The sequence below is a fragment of the Pseudochaenichthys georgianus genome, chromosome 1 (assembly GCF_902827115.2).
Source record: "Pseudochaenichthys georgianus chromosome 1, fPseGeo1.2, whole genome shotgun sequence".
In the NCBI taxonomy this organism is placed as follows: Eukaryota; Metazoa; Chordata; class Actinopteri; order Perciformes; family Channichthyidae; genus Pseudochaenichthys; species Pseudochaenichthys georgianus.
This window is the reverse complement of record NC_047503.1, coordinates 21,692,990-21,717,444: the sequence shown is the minus strand read 5'-3', so window position 1 is coordinate 21,717,444 and position 24,455 is coordinate 21,692,990. Positions and strand designations below refer to the sequence as shown.

General features: G+C 38.5%; 1 protein-coding gene across 1 annotated transcript in view; it reads right to left on the bottom strand.

Moving 5' to 3' along the window:
• The window catches only part of tusc3 (tumor suppressor candidate 3), a 139,124-nt gene that overhangs the window by 35,390 nt on the left and 79,279 nt on the right, over window positions 1-24,455 (bottom strand). Inside the window, exons 3-6 of the mRNA XM_034077137.1 lie at window positions 17,565-17,682; window positions 14,617-14,757; window positions 11,026-11,166; window positions 10,581-10,670 (exon numbers count right to left, since the gene is read on the bottom strand). Coding sequence (XP_033933028.1) covers window positions 10,581-10,670; window positions 11,026-11,166; window positions 14,617-14,757; window positions 17,565-17,682 — 490 coding nt within the window. The remainder of the gene's footprint in view (window positions 1-10,580; window positions 10,671-11,025; window positions 11,167-14,616; window positions 14,758-17,564; window positions 17,683-24,455) is intronic.

Genomic DNA, 24,455 nt, shown 5'->3' with positions numbered 1-24,455 from the left:
ATGGCAAAAACTGGCTTTTTAAGTGTTAATATTCTGAAAATGAATGAATGTTTTGTATTATGAACAGGACTGATTTGGTCTGCGAAATGGCAAAAATAGTATATATCTAAATATAACGATGTACAAGGGTTGACAATAGTTATACAATGTGCACAAACTTGATTGTGTTTTCTTTTCTTTCTTCTTTGCAGATTGACAGCGACGTCATTGGTCTTATGGATGATGCCACTCTTCAAAAATACATCCCCTCCTACGGAGACCGAATAGCCATCTTTAATCATTGTAGAAGTAAAAAGCCCACATTAAAGCGAAAAAAAGGCCTTTATGAAAGACTGAGGGAAAAAATGACACTGAGACCGGAAAGTTCTCAAGGAAACGCATCAGGTACAGAAACAAGAAAAACACAGACAAAGAAGCTGAAAGCCACAAGAAATATTGAAATAGGCTGGATTCACAAGGACACTAACACAACCAAACAAGTAAGGGCAAAACAAGGAGGTGGCACTAGAAAAATTAAACTATCAACTAATGCTGGTTTGAATGAAATCCTTGAAACAGGAAAGACACTATTTTTTCCTGATGGAATATCACCTAAAGGACTTGAATCAGAGTTCAACTTTGAGGTGTGGGATTTTAAACAAAACTGCCTTACAGCTGAAACGTGCCCTTCAATTAGCACAATGTACGAAACTGTGCAAATGACAATGTTGCGATTTTACATTGCCACAAAGCGAAAACCTTCTGCAAACGCTGATAGTGACACAGTTGAAGAGACTTCTGAGTTTAATCTTGTCTCGGGTGAAAATGACGACTACACAGATGTCATTATTGTTTTGGACAACACACAGCGATCACTAAACATTTCTAGTGATTCTGAAATCACCTTTGGTCCTCATTTCGGCATCGAGGAAGATGAAGAAGAAGACACACTCATATTTGAGAATGTTCCTGTCCCCGCCAGTCCACTTGAGGCAGAGAAACAACTAACAATCACTGTACATCATGCGAACACCCTAGCTGACATGATTACTGCCTTTTCTGATGCAGAGATTTTAAACAAATCATTGAATGTGAGGCGCATTCTCCCAGACAACAAGGAAGAAGCAGGCAGTGGTTCTGGGGTACTGAGGGATGTTCTCAGCTGCTTCTGGCAAGAATTCTATGAGAGATGCACACTTGGGACAACAGTTAAAGTGCCCTTCATTCGCCATGATTTTCCTGCTGAAACATGGAAGGCAATTGGAAGAATCCTTTTGAAAGGTTACCAAGATTGTGAATATTTCCCAAACAAACTTGCACTGCCTTTCCTTGAACAGGTGCTGTTTGATAATGTGTACAGTGACCTCAAAGCATATTTTATGCAATTTGTGAGCAGCCAAGAACGTGAAGTTTTGATGCAAGCGCTGACTGATTTCACTGCAGTTGACACTGATGACCTTTTGGAGGTTCTCGACAGCTATGGCTGTAGAAGGAAAGTCAGCGCAGAGAATCTTCCTAAAATAATTGAAGAAATTGCCCACAAAGAGATGGTCCAAAAACCGATGTTCGTTATTGACTGCTGGAGGGAGATTAACCATCAACATCTCAACCTCAGTCCAGAGGGACTGACTAAGTTGTTGTCTGACCTGCAACCCACCACAAAAAAAGTCTGCAAACTACTGAAATTTGATGTTGATTTGACTACAAACCAAAAGGAGGTAGCAAATCATCTGAAAAGATTCATCAGAGAGCTAGATGAGAGTAAACTTCAGAAGTTTCTACGGTTCTGCACAGGATCTGATCTCATCGTGACCGACAGCATCTACGTGGGATTTGAGAAAATGACAGAATTCACAAGAAGACCGATTGCACACACATGTGGGAATATTCTGCACATAGCTGACAGCTATGAGAACTTCCCAGATTTCCGTTCAGAATTCAATGCAGTTCTTGAGAGCAATGTGTGGGTTATGGACATTGTTTAGACTCCAACAACAATAACCAAACCAATCCAAACCGTTTCTATATTTCACATCTTGTGGATCAACCAATAATTTAAAAAAAAAAAAGCAAAGCAAAAGGGCTGTAATTTTCCGGTCATCCTTGTGCGGAATTCTCATGTTTTGTTAAATGTTACTTTTAACATTGAAATGTAAATTAAGGTTACATTGTGAATCACATGTATTTTCTTACACCACATTTGTATGCAGGCCTTCGATTGAATGTTGATAAAGTTTCCTATTCTTATGGGTGTAAAGTGATTGAATAAATAAGCTTTACAATAGTTGTTCCAAGGCTAAGACTTGTATTTAATTGTCTAGAAATGGTATCCTTTATTGTCTTAATAAAGTTAATTGTTTATTTTTGCCAACACTAGGTTGTAATGTTATGGTGATACAGTTAAAAGACTGATGTATATCAATACTGAGAACATATGATGAATACTGCTCTGACATACTCATTGTATCAGCATTGGATAAAATGTGCTCCTACTGTATTAGTATGAACTCACAACCAAGCTCCCAAAGTCTGTTCACCTCAAGTTATTACGGCTAAATTGTTTCATTGAGTTCCGAGAATACATAAATGTAACCACATTTTGAAATACTCAAAGTAATTGAAATAAATAAAATGTGTTACTGCATAAAGACAATCTGATCCATTTAATTAATGTGTTATGCAAAAAGGTGTGAACGATGTATCTATTGGTTAAATCATTCAATTTGTGCTTACACTTTTGCAAGAATGTAATCAGACATTTTTAGTAAAAACAATGGAGTTATACTGAAAAATTAACATGTTCATTATTGTATGCATGTGGCAATCAATAAGTCATTCTAAACAAGTGATGTGTATTCACCAATACATGGCACTAGTAGGTTTGTTATGTCAGCGAATGGCGTTGTTATCCTTTCTTAAAGGAGGAAGTTTGTCCAGTGTAAGCAAGGCCGTCTCAGTTGCAGCAAACTACATGGCAATATTAATGACTGGCCTCTTACTGTTTTTAGAGCGCACATGAAATAATCTGGCAACTGAGTGAAAATTAGCAATCAGTTGTTACCATAATGTGTACATGGTAACGTGGTACATTATTTGTGTATACAATGTAGAACAATGTAACAAAGATTTGGCCCATACATACAGTACCATTAAAAAAAACTGTTGAAAAGCTGTAAAGAAAAATGAAAATAGTGTTGCTGAGAGACAAACATTTAAGGAATACATGAAATACATTGAATACATGAATACATTGACTATGATTTTTATTGATACATTTTTGACTAAATAATTACTTATTTTTTAAGGTCAGTTTTGTCCTGAATAGTATTTTGTGTTTTGCATAATGACATGTACGCTACATGTACCCTTAATCAAATACTTGTCGTCGTATTTCATCTCGTAACAGGATGTAGAGATCAGCTGCAGCAAATGGATCTGCTGGATCATCCCATCCGTTTTCCGCCATGAGTAGACAACACAGTTCAAAAACAGTTTCATCGCACGGAAACTGGCCTTTGGGAGAACACTCTTCCAGACACAGATTGACCTCCTCCATGGCAATAGGTTTGAGTCTATCCTCAGCACTGTGCAACTCTGGGAATGAGTACATAATCACTGGCCGACCAGATGCTGTGTCATCAGTTGATCTTGGTCTGATTTTGTGGGAATTCCAGGTGTTGACCACTTCATCAAGTTCATCCTGCATAGAAGAAAAGCACAGTAAATGTAGACGACACACGTCTTAAGAAGCTTTCGGACATAACTTCTACCTGTCTAGATGGAGGCTGAGGTTGCTGCAATGTCCACGAACATAGTGAATTATAATATTATTATTACTCATACTACTTTTATTAATGACTAATCTCAGAAATAAATAAAATATTTTACCTGAACAAGATTAAGGTAACAGAATTGGATAAGACTTTTGTCCAAAAAGTCTCCTGTGAAGTGGCCATCTTCCTGGAGAGTTTGGAACAGGTTCATCCAGAACTGCGCACTCTGTTTGCGGAGTATACCCCACCATGCTTCAATGCGCTGGTTTGCTGTGCTTCTTCCATAAAGGAAACTTATCACCCCAGCTAAACTGTCTGGGTGGTTCCTTCGCAAAAACATCTGCATTTCTTCAACAGAAACATTTTCCGTGCCCCTGTCTGCACGAATCCTTTCTGGACATCCACCTATACCTGAAACTGTTTTGATAAAGTAACTTGCAACTACTTTAGGATCACTGTTTGTGGTATAGGCCTCCATCCATAACACATAGCGGCTAAAACCATCTATACAGCCATTGATGGCAATGCCATAGGGCTTTAGTTTATCATAACCATCCATGTGCCAAAGTGCATTTGGCCCTCTGCATCTGTACTGACGTCTTCTCAAGCGGTGGGCTCGTCTTAATTCCACACCTTGTGGATCAACCAGTTTGATGATGCGTCTTATGCTATCTTGTGACACAACAAGGCCCTGTTGAATTGCACGGAGATGAAGCCAACGGTATCCCTGCATCTGTCCATTGGTCATGATCTCATGCTGTACAAAAGCTAGCACTTCCTCCAAGTCAGACTGGTTCTTCCTCCTGAACAGGTTAAGTCTTTTACAAATTCTCTTTAATGTTCGGACACTAATTACAATGTGATTAGTGTGTGCCAAAATAGCAAGTATTTCTTTGTTACTTAGGGAAAGTCTGAAGTATAGTTTAATTAAGTCATCCAAATCCGGCTCTGCAGGCATTGTTGTGAGCAGCGCAGCAAACTGATGTAATGCAGAATATAATGAGGACAATTTGGTATTCGTAGGAGGGTTTGTAATATGGCAGTTGAAGTTGAATTCTACATCAGACAATAACGTTGCTTTTAATCTGCAAAAAAGAAAAGAAAATACATTGTTTAAATATTGTAAGGTTAAGACTCTTCTTCCTATTTTACACAGTATATGCTCAGTAAAAGTGTCCATTACGGAGTACGGATCTTATTTATCAGGAACACTTTATATGCAGGAACATAAATCCTACCTTTAATTTAAAGCCAGAAAGTGTTAAACACTCTTACTGTTAACCTCACTAACTTGTTTCATAAAATATGCATTTTATAAAATATGCATTTTATGAAACAAGTCTAGAATGGAGTAAGATAGTTTTGGTTGTGGCCCACAACCAAAACTGTCTTTCTAGACGTGATGATGTTTGAGATGTTGATCATTTTGATGGTTAATAGCCTTTTCGTTGTTTTTACGAACGCCCAAAACACACTTATATATTTATAACTCACCTTTTGTTCTTCCATTTGCAATATGATTTCCTCTTGGACCCCTCTGGCGCGCAGAAATTCACTCACGTCCTCCATTGTTGCCTACTGCAATGTGTAAATCTCTCACTGAAGCTGGTTCTACAGTTACCGGTAGAATTTTTATTTGTTTTGTTCTGAGAAAAAAGTCAGAATTCTGCGATTAAAGTCAGAATTCTGAGAAAAAAGTCAGAATTCTGACTTTTTTTCTCCCAAAAAAATAAATGTTTTTTTGTTCTGAGAAAAAAGTCAGAATTTTGAGAAAAAAGTCAGAATTCTGAGATTAAAGTCAGAATTCTGAGAAAAAAGTCAGAATTCTGAGATTAAAGTCAGAATTCTGACTTTTTTCTCCCAAAAAAAAAAATGTTTTTTTGTTCTGAGAAAAAAGTCAGAATTCTGAGATTAAAGTCAGAATTCTGACTTTTTTCACAGAACAAAAAAATTTTTTTTTTTTTAAAATCCTCCCAAAAAAAATATTCATGTGACCCTAATCCTCTTCCGTATGTTCTCATTCTTTCTCTCCCCAGGACAAATTTGTTTGATATGTGGTTCTTAATTACTAGTTAGAAAATGTTCCAATTATGTTGTGCGTCTGGGGATGTAACCGTGGTGGAGTTAGAAAGGGATGGTTAGTGTCTGATTTGAAACGATCAATTATTTCACTGCTTTACTATTCTACTCCATTATTTCTGTGTTGGCTTAAAACACCCAGACAAACACACAAGAAATCCCTTCCCCGATAAAATGCATACTGTCACAAATGATCTCTCTCACATACACAAACAGGTGTGCAGGCAATGCAAAACGTAAAGCAGCACTCACACGTACTAACACACACTGTAAGTCAAAAGTCAACAATTTGCAAAGAGCCAATAAAAGTGACAGGGGAGATTCTATACAATATGAAAGGTTAGCAGTAATGTCGAGATGGCTACTGCCAACAGCTGCCAAAAGACATCAACCAAATCATGTGAAATCAGCTGGAAATACTGAAATGTCATCAGTCAATAGTGTGGTCATATGTTAAATGCTGGCTTAAATGCTTAATAATAGCAGCCCATTCGTTTCCCCAAGATCCCATTTCTGTGAGACAGTTAATAATAGAACTTGTTCAAGACAATGTTCAATACAAAACGTTCACCATTCAATCCCTCCTTCAAACACAAGCACCTCAAAATCCAGTCAGCTGTGTGTGCGACTGTGTGTGTTTGTTGCTGCTTGCAACATTCTGATAGGGTTTGTCTAATATTTGAGTTTGGCTAAATTGTGTGTGCCCGTTTCTAATAATAGCTGTGTAAAGGCTTATGTTTGTTTCATGTGGGTGAGTGTGTATCTTAAAGTGTACCTATCATGCTATATTTGAATAATATATTGTAGGGCCATACCTATATAAAACATGTCTGTGAAGTTTATTTTTCAAAATACCAAACAGATCATGCATTTTAGCCATGCCTCATTTCACTCTATTTGCTCTATTCCAGCCCTGTCTTCACAAGGGCTGATTCTGTCGCAAATGAGCTGCAGCTGACCACGCCCCCCTGCAAAGGAGGGGGGCGAGGCATGAGCGTCATGTTACCATGCTGTTACCATGCCACGGCAACCTCTCATTCCCCTGATAGGTGGAGAGTTGCCCATATAGGCGGAGCACCCCGTTTCTGACGTCAGAGATATTTCAAATCTGGACCAGTCTGTATCAGATCCGTTGCAGCCCCGTTTTTAGAGATTTGGGTATGGAGAAAAAGAGAGAGGGTTGTGTTTTTGACACACCGGGGACACATATTCATGTATAAGACGTACACAAGTGCATTTTGCATACAGAGTGTATGTGTTGAGTTCCAGAGCAAAAATGGGATAGCAGTATTTTCTTGGCTGCACAGTAAGACGCTCACTACAATTTCATCTGCTTGGTCGTTCCATTCGTCAGTTGACAAATCCTTTCACTACAGTCTACCTGGCCCGGCTCTCATCATTTTAAAGGAATTACACTGTCTGGGAAGAGAGGGAGGGAGAGGAGGGTGGAAGACTAGACGGGGAGTTGAGAGGAAGTAACACGAAAAGAGGAGGAATGTACTGGAAAAAGATAAGGCAGGTATCTTATTTTACTATCATCTGGCCACTTCAACCCATTTGCTATCGGAGGTGAAAAAGAGGGATTTAAAGAGTGCAAAAGGTGGAGGATATATGTGGAGAATTTGTGAAGGGACAGAGGAACTAAGAGAGAAATGAGGGCCATTTGCAGAAGATCTAATGAACCTATCTAGCAATGTGGCATGGAAGATGAAGAACATGTCAAAGCCACTATTATCAATGCGGATCCTGCTGTTAAAGAGGGATGATTAAGCTGTAGGGGACTTTGGAACAGGTTATAGCCTTATGGAGCCAGCTCTCTAGGTTTTTCATATTAGGTTAATACGATGTGTTCCTTTTATTATTTTAACCTTTACAATATAATACAAAAGCTATGCCATATTTGATATCTTTAAAAAGCTCATGCTGTTCACATAGTCTTGACATTTTTGCAAGGTAGATATTGGGTAGCATTTGACTGACAGGAATACCGAATAAAGTGGAAATTGAAGGTAGATCACTTACTATTTAACTTCATCGTATGTGGGAGGGAGTGAATCTCGACAGTGTCCATGTTGGTGTTAAATTGCAGTATGAAACCATTATGACTGTGAGAATATTACTTATATATTTCCCACTTGCCGACATTGCTTTTTATAAGGAGAAAAATATCCAAATGGTTAATAACATATAAACCAAAAGGAGTGTAAACTTAGAGTGCTGAGATTTCGTGATTTACATATAAGGAGCTTGGTTGTGAAGTTGGTTACTTTTGTTATTTTGACTTCCAAGGTGCACGCATGGATGTTTGCAGTGGTCACTAATGACACATTTATTTCGGTGAAGAAACAAACACAACATGCAGTGTTTTTTTTACATAAATAAATGAAGATTAATCATAATTTGTAACTTTTCATTTGCTACAATCAATCACAGAGTATACAAGCCTTACGTTTTATAGTATTCGGCCTCCAAGCTGGAACAGAGCATACAGCACAACGGTCCCTCTGCCAGCTCTTAAGCATTTTAGCTCCTCTTGTATCATTTGTTTTTCTGTATGCTCAGTAATAAATCATTTATGATCCATGCACCTCTGCATTTGAAACAGATGCCTATGGCTACCGCTCGTCACAGTTAGGGATTTAATTTCAGTCTTAATCCAAAATGTTCTTTAAACACTTCACTATGTCAAAAGCTTTAATGCTGCCCTCATCGTTCTGCTCAGCTCGTACAAAGCCAAGAACAAGAGCGGAAGAGACGGAAAAACTAAAAAGCAGGAAGGAGTATTTCACACTAGCTGACTGCACTTCATTCTTATGAAGACTATAAGATGGCATGAGGAGAGACAGATATGTGTGAGAGGGGAAGGGGGGGGGGGGGGGGGGAAATAAGGAAGGAGGAATCAACTGATGAGCCGGAGAAGGAAACAGCTTGATCTTTTCAGATATATTGTAAAGAGTGATATTGTTTGTGCAATTGTACAATATATCAATAGTCAAAGACTGAAAAAGTGAAGCCTCTGTGTCATGTGTGCAATTCCATGTATTTTTTTGATGAATTAGGATTTTCTTTGTATTTCTTTCTCCAACAAAAAGTAGCATGTACGTCGGTAGATGATTGTCCTCACAGTTAAAAAATAGCGCTTCACAGGCAAGTAAGTGGCAAAGAGAGGGTAGTGGAGAGATAACAGAGGAAGAGAAAGATGGGGCGATACAGCTGAGCGCTACGTAGGATGAGGGTGTAACCTATTTGTTGTCAACAATGAGAGTCAACAGAGCCTGAGCAGTAGAGTGACTTTTAAACCGAACATGAGAGCGGGAGCATGCTGCAAGGAATAAAGGATGGATAGTCGTGATGTTTTAAAAAAAAATATTTTTTTTTTTTTATTGTAAGACCGTGTGTTTTTGCACTTCCCTCTGTTGTGTGTTACCCCCTAAACGCACCAGGAGCGTCTGCTGCGCTGCGGCTGCGCCACGCTGCGACCTCCTCCTGCGACCTAACACACCAGGCGCGTTTCAAAACGTTGCGGAAGCGGAGCGTCGTGTGTGCAGCCTCGCAGTTGTTGTTGATTTTGGAATATTTCCTGGACATTTGTACTTCTACAAGTAAGTAGGCTACGTAGTTAAATGGTTTATGTTTGTGTCTGTTTAAATCGTGTTTATTGTTGTTATTTCCTATGTTGTTGTGTTGTAGACTACAGACACAGTTAATAATAATTGTAATATTCCAGTTATAAACGACATGAATCAAAGATGTGTTGCTGTATTTTAGTGGTAAAAAAATATGCATTCATCATCATAATTATTGTATATTACTTTTTTCCATACACCGACAACACTGCTTTGTATACTTTGGGTCTGTGACCTCATGCAACACTCACTTTGGAAGGGTGTGTGCATGCGTGTCACGTATCAGACCGCATAATAGTGGAGACACATAATCAAGTTTTTAAGGCAAATGTCCTCCACTTTATTCCTCTCTCACACTCTCCTTATTTTCTCAGGTTTATTGTTATTTTAATTTCACACCTGAATGAACAAACTTAAATGATGACCAGCCAAATCTGCAGGTGCAGTGTGTGTGTGCGTTAGTGTGTGTGGAGTACAGATATTGGTAATAAGTGTCAAATGTTAAAAAAACAGAGGGAGGGAGAGAAAGAAAGACTCTCTGAGGATCAACAGCACTGCCTCCCTGTTCCCTCTGCTTTGTGTGTGTGTGTGTGTGTGTGTGTGTGTGTGTGTGTGTGTGTGTGTGTGTGTGTGTGTGTGTGTGTGTGTGTGTGTGTGTGTGTGTGTGTACCTAGTTGGAGAGCAACAGAAACGTTCTCTTCCCTCGCCCCCTTCCTGTCTGCTTGGTCCAAGAGGACTCTGACTTGTGTCCAAGGTGATATTAACACACACTGAGTTAGCTGTGATAATGGTACAGAGTGCATCTTACTCTGGGCCAACAGCTTTACATAGTGTACCTTCCATTGATTGAATACCCACCACAATGCAAATCCCATTAGTACTAACCCAAATAATATTGTTGTATTGGCTGAAAACACATGTAAGAAAACAAGAATAATGGTCAAGAGGAAAGAGGGCAGCCTGCAGGGCAAGATTCAAGGAAGAAAAGGTAAAACAAGAAATAGAAAAAAGAGGACAACCAAGATATGGATGGGATGGAAAATTATAGATGGAAGGGCAGTAAGAAAGAATGACAACAACTTGGGATATGTTTATATATAGACATAGGAAAAATTGCTCATACCACTTGTCCATTCTGGGGATTTTTGTGTGCGTAAGGAGGACCTCGAATGTGGTTCCACATCTGTCCAGATGTCATCGCAAACACTACACACTAATACAGAGAGAGAGATTGAGAAAGAGGGACAGAGAATGAAGAAATAACATGATTAGCATGGGAGTACTAGCATAATTATCCTGATGTTTAACTGAGTTTCTGAAATGTATCCATCTTAACATGGCTTTGAGACTTAAGACTCAAAGTGTTGTTGAAACATGAAGAACATTTTACTAATGAGGTGAGATCACTCCACTCAATCTGTTCCCAGAGCAGTTTCACTTGACTTACAGTACGCCTCTGGCTTGTGAAGGCGCACATTTCTCCATTCTCCCAGTGGAATCAAATGGTCCCACCTTAAAAATACTGTGTTTTTGCTTATGTGTTGTTTATGTGTATTTGTGTGTCATACCAGTGCAGCCATAGCCCATCCAGTCTTGTTGTATATGAATTCCAAGTTGTTCCTCCTCAGATACAGCAGACCTCCAACCAGAGACACCAATAGAGCCAGAGCAATAGTCCCTGAATAGTTAGGGGGACGGAAGACACGGATCTGTGGGGAGCGAGAGCGAGATGGAGAGAGACAGAGTTCAAATAATTGGATGAAAAACCCAATGCATTGAAAATGGTTAGGTACATATCCTTTATTCTTTCCTTCTTAGTTTGAAACAACAAAATGGTGTTCTAGGCTTGCTCACAACTCATACAAAAGTCTTTATGTATTACTCTATTGTGTACGTTTTCAAACCTTGAACATGGTATGGTCTTTTCTTGAAACATAACATGTTAAAGCCGTTTATAGAACTCCAGATTCACATAACCAGGTTTTCAACAAAATAGTTAAACTTGAACCTTTACCCTTTGTGAAAACATTTCCAATACAGCGTGTATTAGGAAAAAAAGAAAATAACATCTGAGTGTGTGTGTGTGTGTGTGTGGACCTTAACTGGTTGTATTTCTATTTTCAACATAACCTCTCTGCATTCAACAGGAAGTAAACAGTTATTCAACAAAAACCTCCAAAGCTCCAACAGCAGGGTAAGGGTTATTTCAAATCTCTACTTTGAAAAGGAAAACTAGTTTTGCCTTTCTTAAATTAAAATCAAAGGCTTAGTGAAATTCTGATGCTACTCACACAGACAAAGTATTATATATTTGTTCTTCTATGTCAACATCTGCCAATTGTGAGCCAAAGAGCATTTTATCTTCAATGAAGAATATGGTTTACCAACTCTTAGACAGCTTAAAGAAATATAAATCCCATTGCATAGTCTGAAATCAAGTCCAATATGTACAACATGTTCTGTTACCTTCAACAAAAGGTCATTTGAACAAAAACACGGTAAAAGGCATGGTTGGCACTTTTTTTTGTATACGGTTTAAGCAAATCATGATTCTATTTTTTGTTAATTAAAACAGATCGAATGATTTCAAAAGCCCAAACTATTCCCCAATTGGAATGTGTTTAATCAGTGGAAAGTTGCGGCACATTGGGCACAATTTAAGAAGGATTTAAAATAATTATATTGAAAAAGAAACAACTAATTATGAACCATCCAGATCTCTCAGGTCTTCAGGGACTGGTCAGCTTTCTGTCCCCAGAGTCAGAACTAAACATGGAGAAGCAGCGTTCAGTTATTATGCTCCAAACATCTGGAACAAACTCCCAGAAACCTGCAGGTCTGCTGCAACTCTGACTACTTTTAAATCCAGCAAGAAGACTTTTCTTTTTGTCGCTGCTTTTAATTGAACTATTCATATCTTAGACTGCACTGTATCTTTTATCCATGTATTTTTTCTTTTAATGTTTATTTTATTAGCTTTTCTTTTTAATGACTAATTTTAAATGCCATTTTCTTAATGTCTTTCATTTTTTGTAAAGCACTTTGAATTGCCTTGTGTTGAAAAGTGCTATATAAATAAACTTGCCTTGCCTAAAAACTCAGTATTGATCTTCTCAGGAATGGATTTGCAAATGTATTTTGAAATATTTTATTTTGTTACTTCCGTTTGTTTTGTTCCCACCATCTTTCTGTCTGTGTGTCAGTGTAGGTGTTAGTGTGTGTGTGTGTGTGTGTGTGTGTGTGTGTGTGTGTGTGTGTGTGTGTGTGTGTGTGTGTGTGTGTGTGTGTGTGTGTGTGTTAGCATTTGTGGCCATGAAGCCAAACTCACAACATGCTGTGTGAGCTATTAACAGATGCAAGGGTAAAATGTTCCAACAGGCGTGTGTGTCACCAACACAGATTATGTTGGTGAACATGTGTCTACCATCTGCTGCTGCTGCTGCTAAGTGTTATTGAATTACAATTTCAATATGCATAATTCAGGGAGAAGGATAATATACTTGGTTTGAGGCTCTGGCACAAGTCGTGCGTGCTGATACTGCATGTGTGTTTGAAAAGAAAAAGAAGGTCTGTCAGACATGTGAGGATGAATCTCTTCTAAAGATACTATACAAAGTATGTTCAGTGGCAACAATCAAATATGAAGTACCTTCCCTTGTATTGTATTTTTAAAGACTTTAATTTCATCTGGATAATAGAAAAAAATGATTGCTTTATTAATAACACAATGTACTATAAGTCACCTTTATGATTCAATTGTAGTTGAAAATTAAATCCAATAATGTGTATGACAGCGTACATGAAGTAATTCATGTTGGTTTTTATCCAAGAACAGAACATAAAAGACCAAGAAGTTTTAATGGCTGATAATTCATCACAACACAACAGTAAAAGCTCTTACACACTCCCCTTATACACTTATTGTCACATTTGGACATTAGTGGCTCTGAAAGGGAACACTGACTCCTCTAAACAATTACATTCCTCAATCACACCAAGGTATTCAGTTCACAATCTTTTCATCAAATGACTGTCCTTTTGTTCCCCCCTTTTCTGTACTGTTCGTAATTCATGCTGTTAAGTCACATTGAAGTGCCTGAAAGCTAGCACTTAGTGTAAGTGCTCCCCATGACCTTCACTGAATGGCAGCTTTTTGAATCCAGATCCATCAACAGCATGTCAGCTGTACTTGGCTGACAGGTTGTTCAGGGAAAATAAACTAAAGTCAGATGGTTGGGATTTGATCTTTCTGGTGCCATCCATCCAAGTGCCTACAAACAATGACATCTGAAACATCGCATCTGCCCTTGTAAAGACTAAGGATGCTTTCAGACCTATCCTGCTCTTTGCAACAAACGCCTGGTGGGTTTGGCTGTTGGAGCGGTGTGTTAATGGATTACTCCACCAATGTATCAAGGCACTCCAATAATATGCAGCAGTACTTCACAAGGCTTGTAAACAGACTTTGATCTGTGGACTTGGTGGAGTTTAGGCTGAAGTAAAGGCTGTCAATCAAATGCTGTTACGGACAATCCTTCTGAGCAAAAGTAGGTCTCTGACCACCTCTTAGCTGAATCTGATACGGTTTGTTTATGGTGTAAACGGGAAGAAAAACCATAGCTATATATTTAAATGAAGTATTTTGACATCAATTTAATGACTTTCTTAGTTAGTTCCTTTAAATTAAACAATTTAAATCAAACAATTTAAAGAATAATTCTGTTTATATTTCTATTAACTATATTTGGATTGTATGTTCCAACAATTCCCTTTGTATGTATACAAAAATCCACATATGTCCCAACTGTAGGGCTGCTCAATGCATTGTATTTTAATTCGCAATTACGATTATGGCTTGCAACGATTATGAAAACAACGTAATCGAAATAAAACAATATTTTTTTAATTATTATTATTACTTTTTTTATTGGTTTTTCAGATGAATTATACTTAAAGTTCAGGGTAATCAACTGTTAAAAACATACTGTTCAAATGAGTTTTCTCCAATAAATGGATGTTTTCAAAGTAAATGGATAATTGTTTTTAATAATCGTGATATCAATTATTGACCTAAATAATCGAGATTAAGATTTTTGCCATAATCGAGCAGCCCTACCCAACTGTTAATATTTTTTTTTAAAAGAATGTGTGAGTGGTACCTGAACATCTGTGCGGTCTGCAATCCACTTGGCCAGCTGCTCTGAAGCAAACCCAATTCTTTGCAGGTCAAACGTATCGGCTCTCTTGGGCTTTCCCTTCGCCGGGAAATGCATGAAGGTTGGAGCGCTGTTCATGTTCAACTACAGAGAAAGAGCAAAAGAATGAGGGTTATGTCAAGTTAATGTCATCTCTGACCTGTCAAACATATCAGCAGCAGCAGCAGCAGCAGCAGCAGCAGCAGCAGCAGGATTGTCTTAATAAACAGATTTAAGTCTTCTAGGTTTACTTCTTTAGAGTTTACTTTAGCATCATATGTCTCACAGATCTCTATCATTGATCACGTCTCGGGTAACATTTTCTTTTAATTTAGATTTTTGTTGTGGCTTTTTTTAATCGAAACATTTTAAAGTTCTGTTTCAGAGTAGTCACCCTCTTGCTCTTAGTGTTAAAGTTCTGTACGTGTAGAAGCAAACACATGTTCATGAACACAAATACAAAAATCTGCAAGAAAAAAGAACAAAAGGATGTATTAACTTTTAATAAAACTTTGTATGAGAAGAACAGATGTGGATAGAATCGTGAAAAGAAAACAACCTTGAGGGAAGGTACGAGAGTCAATAGATATCCAAAGGGCATGAATAACAATTAAACCCATAAAATAAAATAAAACAATATATTTCACAATAGCAAGTAGGAAGAAAAAGAAACAATGTTTAAAGGACCATATAGAATACTGCTTTAATGTTATCGTTCCTAGACTAAGTGGTCTAAAATAGATAAAGGAAGAAGAAGAAAACCAGGCTATTTCTAACAGAGGACTGCTATTTAAAGTTCTGAGAGGATAGAATAAAAAAGGGCTAACTGGGAATTTACCTTTGTAAATTCGACTGTTTCTGTGTTTAGCCAAAAGTGCTTGCAGACAGGAGCTATTTGCTGCTGTTGAAGATAACTTTTCGACTTGTCTTGCATCTCTCATATAAGAGAAACCACACCAGAGGGAAACACAGAGGAACAACGTTTTGTAGTAATAAAAATATCACTAAATTTAATTAGCTCTGACACCAAAGTGCAAAGACATATAAAGATTGTATTTCAAATTATATATATTTGTCTCTATTTTGTGCCCAGCCATCGTCTCCATGTTGGTTTCATTGGTTCAACACAATGCAGTATGTACCAGTAGGCCTACATGTGTCCACAGTAGTCCATTAATATGACAGCACACAAGAGTCTGCAATTTGAGTCTGCTTGTCTTCGCTTCAAAGCCTGTCATTGGATCATAAGATAAATAATATGGTCTTCTGTCTTCATATTTAACACTGTTGACAGGAGTGGTCATGTCTTCTAATTAGGCAGGCTTTTACTCAGTCAACAATCATTTTCAAGTCATAACAATAAATTATAGTTTATTGCACTGCAAAAAAGCTAATATATATTATTATTGACCCATTATTTATGTCGAAGCCAGTGACTGATGACACATTAGGCAACATTGGTTACAGCTCTATTAAAGATAAGAAGAAGGAGCTGTACACAAATAAGAATGTACATTTACTCAAAAAGGTATAAGATAAGAAAAGATAGGGCTTTATTGATCCCAATTTGGGAAATGTTTGTGTTGCAGCAGCATAAAAAGACATAGCATTGTACAATCACAATTAAAAGACAAGAAATAAACAAGAAAGTAGAAAATATACATGTTGAATTTACAAATTAACTATTGTTAATTTGTAAATTCAACATGTATATTTTCTACTTTCTATACTACTATACTATACTATACTACTATATCCTGGTATTACAGGATATAAAGCAAGGTATTATGTATATACATAATTATGTGACAGATGGAATATTAAATATTAAACATTATATAAATGTAAAATGTCCAGTCTGATTTTATTTGAGAAACTATGGAGCAGAGACTTCTCTGCCAGCCAGAGGTGATTTGTTGTATATTAACCACATTTAAACATTTGGACCAGATCTCTCAAACATTTACACGCAGATTATTATCATTATTATGAGTTTTAAAGAACCCTATAACGAGTTGCACTCCCCATGCACTTAAGTCAAGATAAAAGAAACAAAAACAGGACTGAATTTGATGTTGGTTTATCTTGTGTGTGGAAGACCTGTGTATTGCATTTTGTTTACATGAGCCTCTAAATTGCTTTCTGCTTGTGTGTTTGTCCTTCTAGAAAGGTTCAACCGTCTGTCTGTCTGTCTGTCTGTCTGTCTGTCTGTCTGTCTGTCTGTCTGTCTGTCTGTCTGTCTGTCTGTCTGTCTGTGTGTGTGTGTGTGTGTGTGTGTGTGTGTCCATATTACACGTTGTGCTGTTTAGGTGTGTATACATACTCTGTCTGTGTATGCTTGTTTTGGTTTGTACCTGCCCTTTGTTTATGTGTCCATGTATGCCTTTCTGCCTTTTCAGGATGTTGCGTTTCATTGTTTTGTTTTTGTTGTGTGCTGTTTGCCTTTTCCTCTAAGGTCTTTTTCTGTAAGGTTAATTGCTGCTGAAGTCAATCTTGACAATAGTGGGAAGGAAGAGGGAGATTGGAGAATGGGAAGCAAACTGACTTTGCCCTTGAATTTTAGCCCCAGAATATTTCTTCGATTTTCAGCCATGGCAATTAACAAAGGGAGTTTTTTTTCTTCTGCTGTTTGCAGCTAAACATAATATCTTAAGCATTCTAGCAAGTCCTTAGATCAAATATTCCTATGGCACAGAACAGTAATTAGCCTTTGGTGTTAAATGTGTTTTTCTAGGGTTTCCTGTGGCTGTCGCATTACTGTGTGAATGGGTTTCATTAAAGTCAAGGGTTTGGTGAGGGTGAGAGATCAACCTAATGTGAGAGGTGTGCCAAGCAGAGGGCTGAGGAAAGGCTGGAGGGAAGAAAAGAAAGGATGCAGGGGGACATTTTTCATTTAGGAATTAAATAATTACCTGTTGAAAAACATCAGCCCCCTCATCATAGTCCACCACCGTGAAGAAAAGCTTGTTGGAGAATGCAGATGAGTAACGCCACGAGTTTGCAAGGACCTGGTACTCCTCATTGGCCTGCCTAGAACAATAAGAAACACAAATCTGGTGAAAGAAAGGAAAAATAAAACAACTCCATGTTTCAAATCTACATTTAAGTCTAATTTACTCTTTGAGACAAATCATTCCAATCTTAAAAAAAGTCATTATTAATTTATTATTCATAAAAAACAATTGTATCATGAATTGCACACTTGGAGGCAGATGATGCATGTATCGCTATCAGAATTGAACCAATACTGTGGCACCCAAAAGAGAAAAGGAGAAAACATGGAAGTCTGCAGGAAGCTAGCAATCCAGGATGTCTGCGCGCTGATTGCAACGAGAAAAACAAGAAAGAACAACAAAATAATATGGAGGAAGAAATTATTGAGAAAACGAAAGCTGCAGAGAATTGGAGGAACATTTGTACATAAATGATTTTGATTCCTCCTCTTGATATTTTCCTCGCCCTGTATCTGTGAGGCATCGCAGCATCTCTCCGGTCACGGCTTTGAAAACGGAAACAGTGCATTTATCGCTGAAGCAAGAGCTGATTTGCCTCTGATGAATGCTTTTTGTTGCAAAGCTATACACAATGTGAGCTAGTAGAGGAAAAACGGGTTCAATCAATCAATGTTTATTTATATAGCCCAATATCACAAATGTTACATCGCTGCTACAACCCGCTGCTGCAGATACACGCTTTTCAACATCAGGAAGATACGTCCCCAGCTGACCCAGAAATCGACGCAGGTTCTGGTCCAGGCTCTCGTCACCTCACGCCTAGACTACTGCAACTCCCTCCTGGCTGGTCTACCTGCATGTGCCATCCGACCTCTGCAGCTCATCCAGAATGCAGCGGCTCGTCTGGTCTTCAACCTTCTTAAATTTCCCCACACCACTCCGCTCCTCCGCTCCCTCCACTGGCTTCCAGTAACTGCTAGAATCCACTTCAAGACACTGGTACTTGCGTACCATGCTGCGAATGGGTCTGGCCCTTCCTACATCCAGGACATGGTTAAACCGTACACCCCAGCACGTGCTCTACGCTCTGCATCAGCCAAACGGCTCGCTGCACCCTCGCTGCGAGGGGGACCCAAGTTCCCATCAGCAAAAACACGTGGGTTTGCTATCCTGGCTCCAAAATGGTGGAATGAGCTCCCCATTGAAATCAGGACCGCAGAAAGCTTACACACCTTCCGGCGCAGACTGAAAACTCATCTCTTTCGACTCCACTTCGAGCGATAGAATGACTAACAAAGCACTTATATACTAATAAAGGACTGGCTTATCTAAAGCCAGTTGAGTAGCACTTGAAACGATTGGCTCTTTGAAACCTGATGTTCTTATATGATTCTGTTTTCTTCAAGGTTGTGTCTTCCTGGTCGAATGTACTTATTGTAAGTCGCTTTGGATAAAAGCGTCAGCTAAATGCAATGTAATGTAATAATGTAATGTAATGTTACATTTGTCTCAGTGGTCTTCACAGTGTGTACAGAATATCAGTATGACAATACGACACCCTCTGTCCTTAGTCCCTCACATCGTACAAGGAAAAACTTCCAAAGAAAACCCAGTTTAAAGGGAAAAATGGAAGAAACCTCAGGGAGAGCAACAGAGGAGGGATCCCTCTCCCAGGACGGACAGACGTGCAATAGATGCCGTGTGTACATTGAAAAGATAATACATTTGCAACATAGGTAGTCCAAATGTTTGGAAATGCATGTGTGTATAATAGGAAGATGAATCCACGAGGATATCCATCCAGGACCGATGATCCAGGACCACAGCCACGACTCAAGATCCAGGGCTCGCGATCCGACACAGGACCGCAGGATCATCCATGACTCCGGATCCCAGCGTATATAGACACCAAAAAGAAAGACATTTGGGGAAGCTGGGTTAATCGGAACATGAGAGTACACAGGTATGGACAGAGAGAAGGAAGAAGTAAGATGTCCCCCGTTCAGGCTCTGCACAGTGAATGCAACACATGCATTTATTAATGAAGACACAAATAGCGGCCTAAAAAAAGGAGGGTCACATCACCACAAAAATAAAAAATCACCACAAAAACAGAAGGTGAAAAAGAGCAGAGGCAAGACAGAGGGGCAAAGTACAAGACTGCACTCCACTCAGAAAAGATGCAGAGTCAGAAAATGGGGCTGAAAAGATAGAAGATCTGAATTCTGCATTCTTGACGGGGTCTCCCTTTTGAAGAAGACATACTTCTCTATCCTACAGTATAGTGGTCTTTATGACATGTGAAGATACTATATTTGCCTTTTACCAGAACCTCATTGCATCTATTATATTCTCATGGTGTTGTTATTTTAATCAGGCATGATCAGTCTAGTCTATCACCTCCTACACGACAAGATAAACACCTAAACGTCTCCTTTTCATATTATCTCTCTCATACATGTCTCTAATATTAGCTATATGTCTCTTTTCCTTCTGCTAAAATTCACTTTGACATTGATTCTTACATCAACTGCCTGTTGTGCTGGCTTTAATGAGAGGGAAATTATGTGTTTTATGCGGTGACGTTACATTGTTATCTTTGCAGCTAATGACGTTCTCTTTGAAGTGTCTACCGTTTCAAAAGTCACCCGAGATGAAGTTGAAACTCAGGCCGGCAGACTGTCAGGGGATTACAGCGATGCTCATCAGTAGTAAGCACTACACTGTGCTGGAGTTGTCAACATGTCATGAGAAATTGTTGTAACTGTCCCGAGAGTCCATTTAGGTTCTGACAACTGTCCTAATCCTTTAGTTTTTAAATGTCCACAAAAAACAAACAAATAAAACACACTTATAAAGAATTTAAAGAAGTCAGACATGTAGATATTAAAACTATTGTGTTTGCGACGCTTCATTCACACCTCAGTGTTTTTACAGTAGTGAAGCAAACACATTTCCTTATTGTGTTATTTTATTAAACACTATCAGAATATTTAAAGATGAGCACATTTAAATGATAGACATTATTATTGTAACCTTCATTAATACATCATTGTTCTTTTCTTAGTAATTCCTCAAGCCCAACCAGTCTAACTACTGTATGTGATCCACAAATTCAACTCATTATCTCGCTTTGGTAACATTGCTTTGAAAGTCATCTTATTTATGTGAGCATCACAAGCAACCAATACCACTCAGCGTATCCGTCACATCGAGGCAACATGAATTAATAAGGACTTGAATGGTTTAAAAGATGACAAAGAATTTTTGTTATTTATTCTGCTAATGAGCATGCTACAAGTTGCTTTGAACTCCAACATTTATACTTTTTTGTATGACATTTTTGGACCAACATAAATGATACATGTACAGTAAGCAGGGTTCATACACTTTTTCACCAATGACTTTTCCATGACCTTTACCTCATTTTCCATGACCAAAAAAAATGACTGTCGGTACCAATGAAAATGGTTTATTTTAACATGGAACAGGAAAATAAGGTCTGCATATGAAACATATTGTGCCTATCAAATCAAATCAAATAGTAGGCTTACTAGCTTCTACAGGCTAAAGCAACTCAAATCTCTCACCAGCAAAATACCTCGACAGTTAAATGCCATTTTACGTTTCATTACTATACAGTATTTATTATCATTATAGTATTACTATTTCGGCGATTAGATAAAATATAAATTATATTTGATGCAACTTTAGTTACATTTCCATGACTTTTCCAAAACTTTGGGAAAAATATTGTTTTCCATAACCTTTCCAGGGCCTGGAATTAGCATTTTGAATTTCCATGACTTTTCCAGGTTTGACCGTAAGAACCCTGAGTAAGGTTGTGAGTATACTGCTGTGTACTTATTATGTCTCCTTGTTTTTTTACATTTCCTTGTGTTTTCTTTATGTTTTTTGTAAATAATATATATTATTTATTTCCTTACGGTCATATTCAGAATAGAGTTTGTTTAGTGCATCAGTTTAAATTAAAAGTGTGTGATTGTCTAAGCGATCTCTCAACTGTTGCATCACTTTGCTGCCGTAATTTTCTGCAGCCATCTGTCACAAAAACCATAAATGACATGCTTACAAATTGCCTACTAAGAATTACAATGTATTATGGAACTGGGAGGAGTAATGTTGGTGTGAGGACCTCTATTATTATTATTCATTTTTATCTAAAAATATGATATGTTTCAGGGCCTGATAGTCTTCTTAACATAGACACTCAGGTGAAGAAAACAGAATCATATAAGTACATCAGGTTTCAAGAGCCATCACATTTCAAGTGCTACTCAACTGGCTTTAGATAAGCCAGTCCTTTGTTAGTATATAAGTGCTTTGTTAGTAATTCTATCGCTCGAAGTGGAGTCGAAAGAGATGAGTTTTCAGTCTGCACCGGAAGATGTGTAAGCTTTCTGCTGTCCTGATTTCAATGGGGAGCTCATTCCACCATTTTGGAGCCAGGATAGCAAACCCACGTGTTTTTGCTGATGGGAACTTCGGTCCCCCTCGCAGCGAGGGTGCAGCGAGCTGTTTGGCTGATGCAGAGCGGAGTGCACATGCTGGGGTGTACAGTCAGTTTAACCATGTCCTGGATGTAGGAAGGGCCAGACCCATTCACAGCATGGTACGCAAGTACCAGTGTCTCGAAGTGGATTCTAGCAGTTACTGGAAGCCAGTGAAGGGAGCAGAGGAGCGGCGTGGTGTGGGAACATTTTGCAAGGTTAAATAGAGTATCGATTGATTACATACTTACAGTATCTTTTCCAGTTAGTTTAGCAACACTATACAATATCAATAATACACATCGACACAGTTCTGACTTGGTGTCTAGCATAACTTGGGGACTACTGATAGGATTATGAAAAGCAATATTTACTTTCTTTTGAAGGAAAATTCAATCTTTTTTTTGGAATATGCAAATCTTAGATACAAATCTCAAAGCTTACATAAATAGATTTATATTTCCCCCCAACCCATTATTGACCTTAATGAGGGCATCTGCCAATTAGATAGGAATAAGTAGTCTGGCTCCTTGTTTTAAAAAAGGAGAAAAATAGCTTCTGGGATAAAAAGATTAACTCGGATAGCTTTTGCATCCGTGTGTGTATTTGCAGTTATACCAATAAAGAAAATATGAAGTTTGAATTAATAATAATAATAGCTTTGATTTATATAGCGCCTTTCAAGGGACCCAAGGTCGCTTTTGTCAGACAGACAAAACAACAGATCGATTTAGGGGCCGAAAGCCTTGGCAAACAGATGGGACTTGAGGGCCCTTTTGAAGGCGTCAAGTGTGGGGATGTTGCGAATCTCCGCAGGGAGAGCGTTCCAGAGGGTGGGGGCTGCCACACTGAAGGCTCTGTCCCCGAAGGTTCTCAGTTTGGTGCGGGGGGTGGTAAGCAGGCCAGAGTCTGAGGACCGCAGGTTCCGGGGTGGGGCATGTGGGTGAAGGATGTCCGATAGGTACTGGGGGGCAAGGGCATGGAGGGACTTGTAGGTAAGGAGTTCTGAATCAGCTGCAGCTTTCTAATATATCTTTTAGTGAGACCTGTGAAGACACCATTGCAGTAGTCGAGTCTACTGAAGATAAAGGCATGGACAAGTTTTTCCAAATCCTGCTGTGACATTAGTCTTTTAATCCTAGATATATTCTTTAGGTGATAGTAGGCTGATTTAGTAACTGTTTTAATGTGAGTGTTGAAACTCAGGTCAGAGTCCATGACTACACCTAGATTTCTGGCTTTATCTGTTGTTTTGAACATTGCAGGCTGAAGCTCAGCGCTAACTTTTATACGTTCTGCCTTGGCTCCAAAAACCATTACCTCAGTTTTATCTTTGTTTAATTGGAGAAAGTTCTGACACATCCAGTCATTGATTTGTTCAATGCACTTACTCAGTGTTTGAATAGGAGCATAGTCTCCTGGTGAAATTGTTACGTATATTTGTGTGTCATCTGCATAGCTATGGTAACTTATTTTGTTGTTCTTCATTATCAGAGCCAGTGGTAGCATGTAGATGTTAAAGAGAAGAGGCCCCAAGATGGAGCCTTGAGGAACCCCACATGTCATATTTGTCAACTCAGATGTGTATTTACCTATAGAAACAAAGTTGTTTATGTCCTTTAAGTAGGATTCAAACCAATTTAGAACTGTTCCTGAAAGTCCCACCCAGTTTTCCAGTCGGTTTAGTAATATGTTGTGGTCAACAGTGTCAAACGCAGCACTGAGATCTAATAATACTAACACTGAAGTTCTGCCACTGCCACTGTCTGTGTTTAAGTGGATGTCATTAAAGACCTTTACAAGAGCAGTCTCAGTGCAGTGGTTTGGACGAAAGCCTGACTGGAACACATCGAAACAGTTATTTAAATGCAAGAAATTACTCAACTGTTAAAAAACAACTTTTTCAATGATTTTACCTAGAAATGGGAGGTTTGATATGGGCCTGTACTTGTTCATTACTGAAGCATCTAGATTATTCTTTTTTAAGAGCGGTTTAATGACTGCAGATTTCAGGGCCTGTGGAAAAATACCTGAGTGAAGATATTTGTTTACTATATGAAGTAGTTCTGAGGCCATGTAAGGTAAAACATCTTTTTAGGTAAGCGCAAAGGAGGAGGACTTTGTGTTTACATAAACAAGGACTGGTGTTCACAGAGCCGAACTGTAGACAGTTACTGCTCCCCTTACATCGAAGCTTTAACGGTCATATGTCGGCCTTTCTACCTCCCTAGAGAGCTAACTGTAGTAACTATCACAGCTGTTTATATACCTCCAGACGCAAATACTAGCTTAGCCCTCACCCACCTCCATACTGCCATTAGCAAACTGCAGCAGGCTC